Source organism: Rhinolophus hipposideros, assembly GCF_964194185.1.
Source record: "Rhinolophus hipposideros genome assembly, chromosome: 11".
Lineage (NCBI taxonomy): Eukaryota > Metazoa > Chordata > Mammalia > Chiroptera > Rhinolophidae > Rhinolophus > Rhinolophus hipposideros.
Genome location: NC_138057.1, coordinates 55,353,745 through 55,366,829, shown reverse-complemented (window position 1 = coordinate 55,366,829; position 13,085 = coordinate 55,353,745). Strand labels below are relative to the sequence as shown.

The 13,085-nt window shown below is 37.9% G+C and overlaps 1 protein-coding gene across 3 annotated transcripts in view; it reads right to left on the bottom strand.

Annotated features, from left to right (window-relative positions):
* Nucleotides 1-652: 652 nt before the first annotated feature.
* TGFBR1 (transforming growth factor beta receptor 1) overlaps nt 653-13,085 on the bottom strand; it is a 51,404-nt gene continuing 38,971 nt past the window's right edge. For 2 of the 3 annotated variants that reach the window (XM_081067125.1, XM_081067124.1), the window contains exons 5-9: nt 11,857-12,024; nt 11,039-11,195; nt 9,270-9,394; nt 8,098-8,228; nt 653-5,131 (exon numbers count right to left, since the gene is read on the bottom strand). In XM_081067125.1, coding sequence (XP_080923251.1) covers nt 5,006-5,131; nt 8,098-8,228; nt 9,270-9,394; nt 11,039-11,195; nt 11,857-12,024 — 707 coding nt within the window. In that variant the 3' untranslated portion in view covers nt 653-5,005. The remainder of the gene's footprint in view (nt 5,132-8,097; nt 8,229-9,269; nt 9,395-11,038; nt 11,196-11,856; nt 12,025-13,085) is intronic. The other variant, XR_013994496.1, reaches the window with a different exon arrangement.

Sequence of the window (13,085 nt, the reverse complement as noted above, 5' to 3'; positions counted from 1 at the left end):
TGAACAACAGGGTTGCAGGTTCAATTCCCACATGTGCCAGTGAGCTGCGCCCTCCACAACTAGATTGAAGACGACGAGCTGCCGCTGAGTTTCCGGAGGGGCAGCCGGATGGCTCAGTTGGTTAGAACGCAAGCTCTCAGCAACAAGGTTGCTGGTTCAATTCCCACATGGGATGGTGGGCTGCGCCCCCTGAAACTAAGATTGAAAACGGCAACTGGACTTGAAGCTAGCTGCGCCCTCACAACTGGATTGAATGAAGGACAATGACTTGGAGCTGATGGGCCCTGGACAAACACACTGTTCCCCAATATTCCCCCCTCCAAAAAAGAAAAAATTAAAAAAAAAGATTTTAAAAAAACCAAAAACTTTAAGAATCAAATTTTATACAAACTTACTCAGCCAGAAGCAAAGCCCTTCCCTGTGGACAGGTCCCATCGTGTCCACTGGGGTCAACAACCCGCAGCCTGTACGAAGAAGCCACCACGCACGTAGGTGCACCTTTGAGCAGGTGGGTGCTTCTCCAACATGTTACAACACTAGCTCGTCAGGGCAGCGATCCAAAGATTCTAGTTGATCTACAGCCACTACATTTCCCAGCAGCACGGCCCACTCCCATATACACACTTTATTTTAAATTATGCCACTAGCACTTGGGGGGAAAAAGTAATTTATTTGCATTGCTTCCATTTTTCTACTGTAGTGTTAGGACTTGACATAAGTATCACTCTTCTACTTCCTATTTACAGTTCATTCAGTATATTACTACAAATACAATATACAATCTTTAAAAACTTATGGGGAACTGCAGTTTTTGTTTCTCCTCTTTACAGATTTCTCAAAATCATTCAACATTAATGAAAATTTATATGGACATTTTCTGTACACATCTGAAAGAACAGAGATTATACTGATAAAACCAAAAGAATTTTGCACAAATACAATAAAATACAGAAAAGAAAGAATAGATGATGTTATCTGGGGTACAAATATAAACAATACAGTACCATTTGAGTAATTTAGCAACATAATACTCATACTTTATAGAAATAAAACTGCAAAACCTGGAGAATGCTCTGACAAATATTAAACATATATATACAATGAGGTAAATGTACCTTGGTCTCTTGAGAGGTAATTTAAGTTTAAAGCAATTGACATTTTGAAGCATCTCCTTGACATATAAAGAAATATCAAACACCTCATTCCATTGGCACAATGTGAAAAGAGGATATCAAAACATGGTTCATGATATTCAATTCACAAATCTTGTTAAAAAAAATAAAAACAAATTCACTGAAGTTCTTTTTAAGCCTTAAGAAACAGATTGAGTCACCCCAATAAACTTTAATTTAAAAAAACACCAAAAAAAAACCCAAAAAAGCAAAACAGGTTGAATGTTATTAACCACATTTTTAAAGTTTACAATTACACATAAGATTGCATAATGGGATTGGAAAGTTTAAATGTGCTGACAATCCTCAGACTGTCCTAGAAGTCCAGCCTTCCTAGACAGAGGGTCCATGGGTATTCCAGCATCCCAAAACAGACACAAGAAGCTGCAGTACATGTCCAGAGCTGTTCTTTAAGACCCCAGAAATATCTGAATTGGCATTGTCTGCCAAGTTGTAACAGAACCATTATTTGGAATCTCTTCCATTTGGAGCCAGAACACTTCCCGCCATGGTCAAGAAACAAAAGAAACAGTTAACTTACAATCATTCTTTCAGTGCAAGGATAAACTCTTGACATGACTGATTTTGTTGCATTTTAATGAGCACTTTGCCTTTTTTTTTAATTTAACAAAATATTCTATAGTGACAGTTCTAAGATGTATAAGAAAAACAGGTACCTCATGCATAAGCTGCAAAATGGCCAGGTGAGCACTTTAGGTTTTGCAGTAAGAACTGAAATTTGGACTTCCTGATGACCACGGCACTGGACACCAACTCAAGGCACTTCTTGCGCACTTTCATTACAGCAGAATTACAGGCTCAGCTCTTTGGGCCTTATCTGTCCGACAGGGGCTGTAACTGGCCACTGCTTCTGGCACAACGCCCATTGCCACAGCTGACACTCTTGGACAAGGCTGATAGCAGCTCTGTCATCTACCCTCTCTCCAAACTTGGAGACTCCTCTCAGCAACATCCAATGACTCAAAGAAAGTATGTCCCACAACTTCTATCAACCGTTTTGTGGCTACTCAGTCAAAAGGTTGCTAGGGGGAGGTGGAAGGGATGAGCGTGGCAAGGTCGTGGCCTCTGAGTCAGAGACCAGCAGGAAGGCAGGCTGGGAGAACCAGAGCTGAAGTTGTTAAAAGAAGAAGCGGGGATGTCTGTGCCCCATGAGGGTATACCTCCCCCATCCCCACTCCTCCGGGGTACTGACAAAATGGATGTAAACAGGTAATAATTTGCCTGAAGGTATATTTTAGCCAAGTTGAATATTGGAAGGTGAGCCTGTAAAGACAGGCAGTATAAACAAAGGTATGTTTCTAAACAACAAAATTAATATTCTAGTCAAATTTATCTGCAGTTGATCTATTTGATCTTTTAAATTACTTTCATTTTCAATATTAGCCAATTGGAGTTTATCAAACCATCATTAGTCAAAAAAGGAATTAGGTGCAGTAATATGTAACCCAATTTAGAACTAAATTCCAGCTTTAAAAAAATTCCCTGATTCATCAAAAATACATTTTATCCACTTAGGCAAGAATAGTATAATTGTAATTGAATCTTTGATTTAATAAAGAATATCTTCAGCAAAAGTTGATTACCTTATATGAAAGTGAGAAATCGTATATCACAACTTTAAATCAGACAAGAACTTTTGGTATGTTCTTAAAATTACATAAAAATAGTTTCAGTGATAAAATACATTGGTCCCCTGACTTTCATAAAGCAGATCTGGTAGGCTTAGAAATGGAAAAAAAAGTACCTGATCACAGAGCTAGATTATTTAACTGGAAATATAACACAATTATAAAAACAATCCTCTCTAACTCATTCATTTGCTTTGATGAAATTGTGGTAACTAGAGAAAAAACTCAAATTTGGAGTCAAAATATTGACCTCTAAGCACATTTTCCCCATGATGTTTTTAAGCACATGAAATTGACACTAAATTCCTATGCAATATGTCATTCATTCTAAAATTACTTTGGCTTAAAGACCAAATAGTCTTTCAAATTTATTCTATGTATACGAGATAAGACACTATTCAAATGCAGCTCAGTCAGCGTAAATGGCCACTACCTCTTACTGACCCAAATACTGTAAAAGTTATTCTGACCTTTTCATTGGGAAATCAACAGCACTATAAAGTCAGCGTCTTGCCTCACAGCTAGGATAGTTTCCCTCCCCCTCAGAATAAGATCACAGTGATAAATAGAACTTTGAAAATTGTAAAAGTCTTGCAAAGACTTTTAGCACTGGAAGTAAAATCCAGTTATTATACGCCAGCTTCAAGTTGATGTGAGAAGACCACAAGTTTGCTTTAAACATTTAATTTGACCAAAAACATCTGCAAATGGAGAATCTATACTCAGAATATGCTGTAGCTACCACTCTTCCAAATATCAAGAGTGCAGTGAATTCATTACATAACCATGTAAATGAAGCAGTTAGAATATCTGCACACAGAAGGAAAGACTGAATTAAAAGCTGCCTTCCTCAAAGTGTAGTGAGACCTCAAAACCACACTGACTCTAACTTTAGTTACAAAGACAGAAAATCCACCAATGACTCCTACATAACAAATATGACTTGCACATACCTGTTACCTACTCAAATTATTAACTACCCTTAACTTCCTAGAAAAAAGCCTATTATTTAACATCAACCATAAGCTAACTTTAAATGTAATTCATTTCTTAAAAAAATAACACTGTCTTTGATCAGATAAACAAAATGGCTTACAGAACGCCACACAACTTTTCACAAGCAGCTAGACAAATTTTCCCTTTTAAGAAAAATTAGTCTGTATGCTACAAATTTTAAATTATTAAAGTACTGTAAGCATCTAGAGTGCCACTTGATTTTTTTTTAAGTATACTCAGACAACACAACTAAAATGTAAAAGCATGATGTGAGACTATTCAAACAAGACCATGATAACAATTTACCAATTAATGCCACTTCATTTCTTTAGTGGTTTAAGCGCATTTTGGTAGGAGAAAGGCATTTTGAAAATGGAATACCAAATGACATACCACAAAACTCTTCCAAAAAACGAAACAGAAAAGGTCTGGGTTACCCAGATAAATAAACTCTTTGAATTGAAACACTACAAGTTTTAACACACACAGACTTTAAGCAATTTTACTCATTTCCATTAGAAAGACACAGGAGTGGCACTTACTGGTATAGTACAATCCCATTTTGAAGGCATGTAATGTTCTAAATATGTGAAAGAACAATAATAGTATACAAAATACAATTGCATAAATTATGTTCCTCACTACCGTATGAGGTCATTTTTAGACTCAAGATAAGAGTTTTATAAGTGTTAGTTTTAAGATCCTGAAACTTATAGAACAGTACATTCAAAGTCTGAATCAAGAAAACTCTTTAGTGGTTCAGAATCCTCTGAGAATGTACTAACCAGGAGTAAATCACTTTCTTTAAAAATAAGAAATGTTCCGTATTAATTCAGCATCCAGCTCCTTTACCCTTAAAGATGATCTTCAGCACAGCAGTTACCTAAAGTTAAGACCAGCAATCATCTTTAAAAGAAAAAGTTTTGTATTAATAAAAAATAAAGGTAGACTACGCAACATTTTGTAACCGACCTGGGAAAGAAGCATCCATAGTGCACAGAAAGGACCCACGTGGCTGTTTCCTGGGTCCAAAGAAATCCTGGGAAGTTTTTCATTGACCTTATTACAGTTGCAAAAGGAAGCAATCTCCTTCTGTTCCCTCTCAGTTGAGGTAGAACAACTGATCTCCTAAATTAAAACCCAGGAGCAGATCTGAAGAAAATGTGGAGTTCAGGCAAAGTCGCAGAATTACATTTTGATGCCTTCCTGTTGACTGAGTTGTGACAATGTTTTCTTAATCCTCAAAGCTGTAAGCCTCGCTGCTCCATTGGCATACCAACATTCTCTCATAATTTTAGCCATTACTCTCAAGGCCTACAAGAAAATACAAGAAAAATAATTAATGCACGCACCATTTCCCATTGATCTGGATAAGAATCTTTACCTGTAAGCTTTCTTTCTAAGTGACATGTGCACAAGTTTTTTTTGCTTGTGCATTATTCCTAATAGCAAATGAATAGAAATGACCTAAATTCCAATCAGTAGGGTCCTGGTGCCAGCAGCTGGAAAGCAGATAGACACGGGGTGGCTTACTCAGCTAACCCAATAAAGCAGAATCCTAAACCAGAGGTGTGCAAGGCAAGGAGGAGCCTGACTTATTTATACTGAAACCCCCTAAACTCAGGGCTTAACTATATATACCAAGTACCTCTGCAGTGAAGCTCAGGTCAAAAATAGAAGGATCAGCCAAAAGAGTTGGAACCCCAGACACTAAGACTGGAGGTCTGTATCTGAGATGGTAGAACAGAACCTTCTGACTTGGGGAACGTGAGCACAGTGCTACACCGACAACACACTAAACGCCAAGCCCACAGGTTTTCTCCCCAAAACACAGGCACCAGCTCGTACAAAGGCCTCCAGGCAAGAGACTGGCAGGGTCCTCTTGGGGAGTGAGCAGCCCAGGAGGAAAGACGTGAAGGGATTGACATCAGTGGTTCCTCAGGGCAGCAGCCCAGTTAAATCATCCTAAAGATCAGTCCTAAAGCTCCATTCACTAGCACGAAGCTTCTATAAGCTTTCAGGGCCGTTTTCAAATAGGAAGAGAGAATGAGTTTGATCACACATTGGGGGAAAGTAATATGAAACGCAGAAGCTGACACAAACAGAAAAAAGCAACTTGGAGAAAACAGAAGCTGCACAGAGAGAAAAAAATATCAACAATCTATCACTAATATCCTCAAAGAGATAAAAGAAAATACTGATATTGGATTTATCATTGATAAGTTTTTGTTTCTTGTTTGATTTTGGAAAAACTTTACAGAAGAACTAGAAGATAAACCTGATGAAAAAAACATAAAAGCTGATAAAATCCCCAGAAATTGGAGAAAAAAGACAAAGAGATGGATAACAGGAGGGAGAAAATAAGAAAATTACAAGGAGTTCTAACATTCATAATCAGAGTTGAAGAAAGAGAATAGAGAAAAATGAAATCAAAGAATTACTTCAGGAACATTTCCTAGAAGTGAACATTTGTTTGCAGATAAAAAGGACCAAGTAGCCAGCACATACATAGATTCATTCGACAAATATTTACCAAGTGCCTACCATCTACAAGATACCATTCTAGGTTCTAGGGATACAGCAGTGAACAGACAAAATCCTTGTCCTCAGGAAGCTTACATTCATGAGGGCTAACGTATGCAATTAATAAGTAAGAATGTAGGGATACAGCAGTGAACAGACAAAATCCTTGTCCTCAGGAAGCTGACATTCATGAGGGCTAACGTATGCAATTAATAAGTAAGAATGTGGCCTGTCAGTGGGTAAGTGCTAAGGAGAAACATCATTTAGGGAAGGAGATAAAATATGCTAGTGAAGTCTTAGGATGCTATTTTAAATAGATGGAGAAGTAACATCTCACTGACAAGGTAACATCTGAGCAGAGACCTGAAAAAGGGGAGAAATGAGCAAACCAAGAAACAGGCAGACAAGAAATCCAGGAAGGAGGATTCACCTCAGAAGAGGCTGAGGGAATCTGGGGGTGAAAGGTAAGGGATATCCTAATAGGAAAGCTGTGTAATTGGCCAAACCAGTTCAAAAGGTTCTGAAAGACACTTCTATCAGTTTCATATTCTTGATGTGTTTCAACTATTGAGGGGAGATTTATAAAACCCTAGAAAAGTAAAATACTGAATTAGTGATAAGTAAACAGAAAACTAACTAAACGGAAAAAAAACAAAAATGACAGCGATGGCATTAATTCAGCCTGATGTAATAGTAACTGCAAGTTGCATGGGTGCTCTTAATGTTAATTGCTAACTTTTCTTCATGTTGAAAAGCCATCTGTTCAAGAATAATCTACTCTAATTATTGAATGATTGTATGACTGCTTTAAGTTCGTACTTTCAGTATCAAGATCAAATTTTTAAAAGACAAAATATAGCCTAATTTCATTGTCACACATGCCAGTTCCTTGAGGACATGAGATGTATTTTATCTGTGCCAGTATGTGACTTTTGTTGGAGGTAGCTAAGGAGCTCTCCTGATGTCAAAGGTTTTACTGAACCCTCCATTATTTTAAGACGTAAAATCAACTACTTAAATAACCAGCTTTTTATTGCTCCTTAAGGTAAAAAACTTTGAATCTGGAGGGAAATGCTCTGCCTCACCAATACTATAATTAGTAACAGCTAGCAATTAAAGGTAGTAGATTAAATAAAATTTGTCCAATGAATTCTTTAACTACAAATACATGTCTAAAACTTTTTATAAGCATGAAGGTTGAGAAGCTCAGACACTGAAGGAAAACACTGCCCCCAAATTCCTGGTGAATGTTCATACAGGCAATCAGACGAATAAGATATAAAATCACCTGAACCATCTTCATAATTATCTTACCCAAGTCCCTCATTTTACAAAACAAGGCATAAGATCCAGAGAACTGGTCCAGAGATCTGAAGTGACCAGCCAGCGGTCACTTAAACAGTAGCCGGGCTGGTCTAGTATACAGGCCTCCCTGCTCCCATCTGCACTCATGCCCACCGTCCTGGGCTGCCCCGACCAAAGGGAAGTATTCACTTAAAATTTAGGTGCTCTGGTTACTGGTAGATCTGAACACTGTTCTGATACCTTGATGGCCATTGCAAATGCTCTATGGCCTTTTCATCGTGCTGAAAAGTGAACATGAAAACCAAATTATTCTGTTTTTATTCACTGGTTTAATTGCCATGAAAAAAAAAGAGAATTCTTGTGTCTGTTTTCCTTAAAGAAAAGTAGCAACTTTCCACTTACTAAGCAGAAGCAGTTTAAAAACTTGAGTAGTATCCAAAAGAAATACTCACTTCACAGCTCTGCCATCTGTTTGGAATATTTGGCCTTAACTTCTGTTCACAAACAACTTTTCTCATTTCTTCAACTGATGGATCAGAAGGTACAAGATCATAATAAGGCAGCTGGTAATCCTCATGAATTCCTATATTGGTTTAAAAAAAATCTATTATAAATTTACTCAGATAATGTCAGACCATTCTTTGAAAAGAAACAGCTAAGCGTCCTATTCCAGGGTCCCATTACTAAGTAGTGAGTGGAATAGGGCTCACAGCTTGCTATCTCATTCATACCCACATCCACAACCCACCTCCCTGAGTCCATACTGGGCCTACACCTTGAAACTAAGCATCCCCATGGGATCAGTAAAGGCTATTTTCATGATGGTGAACTATGAGCTGTGATGACCAGAAAGACCTTTCCCCTAGAGCCCTAATGTGCAAGAAACGAGCTTTTATTCTGAGAGTACACAGCCTCTCGCTCAGTACCGGGATACCCCCTCTATCACCGAGATGTGACTCCTACGAGGCAAGCCTGAGGCGCAAGTCCCTTTCTGCACTTCCATCTGTCAATCATCAGTCCTCTTTGCTACAATGCAGAGACATACTCTGCCCCTCACTCACTGCCTCAAAAACCTGAGGCCCTAGTCTTAGCCAAGTGTGGGCCCCTAAAGATAACTTTCTCAAATACACATCAAAAATGCGCAATCAAAAAGAAAAGTTAAAACAAACTTACTTTAAAAAGTAAAGTAAAGGCAGTTTAACTGTACTGTAGTCTTTATATCTGTTTTCCAGCTATCAAGTTGGAGAAAATAACCACAATCTTGGGGCGGGGAGAGGGAGGTCAGTTTGACCCAGGCACATGCTAGAAACAGCTTCCGAGGTGGCCTCTGAAGCAGTCGTCCACTCTAAATAACTATAGTTCAAGATAATAAGGGGTTGCTTTCCGATGCTTCCTAAGATGCTAGTGGAACAAAAAAAGACTGCACTAGGCTAAAGCCGCGCACTGGGGTAAAGCACAACATGTCATTCTCCCCTCACTACAGGTTTCATCGGCTTTTTCCTCTTTGGCACTCTTAGTAAACTTATTTCACACTGTTGGTGTGTTTAATTTCCTTCAATAAAAAAGAAGGTAATTCTTAACCTCTATTCATGACAAACTGTTGGGGGAAAAGGGAGCAAATTACCACCAATGGAACATCGTCGAGCTATTTCCCAGAATACTAATCCCATTGCATAGATGTCGGCACGTTTGAAGGATTCAAAGTGTTTCATATTTATGGAATCATCTAGAACTTCAGGGGCCATGTACCTAAAAAAGAAGTCAGCATTTTATTTTATGGAATGGTGGCCATATTACTTTTGAACTGATTCATAAATTTTCTTTTACTCCTGAGAAATTAAAAAAAAAAATCAGTATTAAATTTAAGACTCCCCGCCATTTCAGCATGGTTCTGATGTTCTCTAAAATGACTTACACTTCTTATAGAAATTTTCCTAAAGTACGAAACGAAAAATCATTCCATTACTACCACAGTGTTAAAAATTTTGCTGAACATCCTTTCAGACTCTCTCTAGTCATATACATACAATATTACATAACTGAGATGATATTAGACTCAAGGAAAATATATATCCATACTGGTTTACAAATTAATGATCACCTAAATCCTATGAAAAGGTGAAACAGCAATTTCCTGACATCTATTTACCTTATGATCTTAGTTTCCAATGAAAGACACTCAAGTTAAGAACTATAACTGTTACAAATGTCCTAACATACACCAGCCACTTAGTCATGTACTTTGCAGGGACCATGTATTAATATTTTAATCAATAATTCTTCTCACTAAAATAGGATGAAAGAAAGGGTGGGGACATACTCCAGAGAAGAAAAGATTAAAAATGAACGCCAGTCCTCCTACTGACACCACATTGTAGAGTTCTGAAGTTTCAAAAACCCTACTAAGGTTACAGATCAGGATTCACGAAGACCTGCAGCAACCACTGTCCTGGAATCTAGAGTTGAGAGTTCTGAAAGTCCCTGCAGAATCCAGAAAACATAAAGACAACTTAGAATAACGCCGGGCTCTATCCACGGCTGAGGCGGTTTAAAGCCATATGATTCAAATCTCATCTCTTCATCTTACCATCCATATGAGGTTGGCCACATTACTTAACCACCATGAAGCAGTTTCCTCATCTGTGAAATGAGGGTAATGACATCTACCTAGTTAAATTCTTTTGAAGCCTTGTGGATTCAACCAATATTTACTGAGGACCCACTATGTTTTAGGCACTGTAATGAATGCTGGGAATACAGGCTGCTTTCAAGCAGACCACAATCCAACAGAATTTACATACAAATAAGTGGACAGTTACAATGTAACGTGGCAAGTGCCTCAATGTTCAAGTTCAGTGTGTCTATGAGAACTCTTGGCAAGAACACCTAACAGTCCGGAAAAGGCTTCCTATAAGAAAGGGTGAATACAAGTTAGGGAAACAGTAGGGGCAAGTATGCTCTAGGATACAGCACATGCAAAAGTTCTAAGGATGAGTAAAAGGCATATTTTTAGGGACTGAAAACATGAAAACAGTTGGGCTAGCTATAGTACAGCATCTGAGGAGGGCATTAAATGAGGTTATATTAAAAACTCATTAAAATGATTGGCACATAGTAGGTATCCTCTAAACATTAGCTACTATTGCTATTATAATTAATATAACTAATGATAACATTTTCTGAAAGAGCCACTTTTCATCAGCAGGTATCTTTTTAAGTCAGGCAATCTTGGCTTCAGAGCAGGCAAGATCATGAGATCTTCTACCTGTGGGCAATCTAATACAGTATAAGTTTCAGTTTCAGAAAAACTACGTATATACACATAAGAAGGAAAAGGAAAAGAAAAGAGATTGCTTTCAGAACATATGAAATACTACTTATTCACAAGTGTACCTTTTTGTTCCCACTCTGTGGTTTGGAGCAATATCAATTGTATCTGTGGCTGAATCATGTCTTACTGCCAGTCCCAAGTCTGCAATGCAGCAAGTTCCATTTTTCTTTACCAAGATATTCTTTGATTTCAAATCTCTATGAGCAATGGCTGGTTTTCCTAAGGGAAGAAAAAATTAAACATGACTGCTTAAAAGGCAATATCATCACAATTCTTACCTTTAGGTTCCAAAGTCTCTTCTCCCATCCCAGGATCACAACATTTCAGCCCACATCAGCTGCAGTACCTGCGCCATTACTTAATAATAAGCTCAAGTGAATCAGGTAGCAAGTGGATAATAATTGCTAGGGCATAGAGATACATTGGCATCTGATATCCTACACAGCACAAAAACCATAGCGCATATATGTATATATATATCATAATTAAAATTTAGTATTTAATTTTCCAACTGTTTCATGCAGTCTCCTTATCTCAAAGTCAAATATAATTTTATTAGATGGCCATATAACATTTACATAGCATGCTGATGCTTACAAAACAGTTTCACATTTCATTTGTACACATAAAAATACACTCTCCTAGACTTGAATTCTAAAATCAAGATTCAAAAATCACAAGACTGAACACTACTTTTAAGAACTCACAAAAATATCAGTGTTGATACAATGACTAGACAATCTAAATGAATTCCCAGATTTCTAACTTTATCTGAGATTTTTCAACAGAACAATTAAGCTGACTTCTGGCAAAAATTTTCTGAATATACATTAGATTTATGGGAATTTAAAGCTTAAATAACTGGGTTGCTTCAAGTTACCTTGGGTACCAACAATCTCCATGTGAAGATGGGCAAGTCCACTTGCTGTGGACAGAGCAAGTTTTATCATTCCTTCCACAGTAACTGTATATCTGTTCAAATAATCAAAAAGGGATCCATGCTCATGATAATCTGACACCAACCAGAGCTGAGTCCATGTACCATTGTCTGCAAAGTATAATAACGATGTTTCAGATGGGCTATAAAACATTTATAATTCATTTGTTCAAAAGTTATCACTTTTTACTCTCAATCCTGAATCCAACAACTACAATATCATGGTACCTTAAGTTTGTACATATTTCCTTCGTATTTTCTTGTTTTTTCAGTATGCCTTCTACGTTTACACATATATCCTTTAGATCCTCATAGTAAGCCCCCGATTCTTGAGATAAAGGTAGGATAACAAATCCCACTTAAGAGACAAGGAATCATAGTGCAAAGATAGTAATCTTGACTCTACATAGATTGTAGCAGAGCTAGGAACTTTTTAGTGCCCAGAAAAATGCCCGATTCAGATTAGGTGCTCAATGACTGTTTCTGGAAAGAGGGAGGGAAATAACGAAGGAGGGAGGCGGGAAGACGAGAAGTGTCTGGAGCCTAGTTGTGGCCACAGTGGGCATGGAGTAGGAGTAGTATGGACAAAACTCAAAGTGAGCACAAGTGAAGAAACGCAAGCTTTAATGACAGACTCTGTGTAGTTCACAAAGAAGCCAGACAAGATGATTATGATTCCAAGGTTTCCAGCTTAGAAAAACATAAAAATAGTGTGGTACCACTGAATCATGGGGAAGCTGAGATCGGAACTGAAATATCAGGAGGAGAAATGGCTAGGACTGACCCCAGTTTTACACAAGATGATTTTGAACCTCACCAACTAGGAATATGTGTTCCACAAGTTCATTTGTAAGCTGATAACATGAATTTGAAATGTGTTTTCCCATGAGAATCAAGGTAAAGATTCTGGCGAGGCTGGTCCACAACAGCCCATATAAACTAGAAGTACTGGAAATATATGGAAAACCACACATTTCATGAAATCATGGAGGAAAACAAAAGCATTACAATAGTACAAGGAAGCAGCAGGATGCAGCACAAGATACACACCTGGAGCCATGCTCACCCGGCTCGGAATCCAGGGCCTGGCTGCTACTGACTAATGGGCTCAGACAAACTCCTTAACCAATGGGCCTCTGCTGCTTCTTTTATACAACAAGAAGACCTTACTT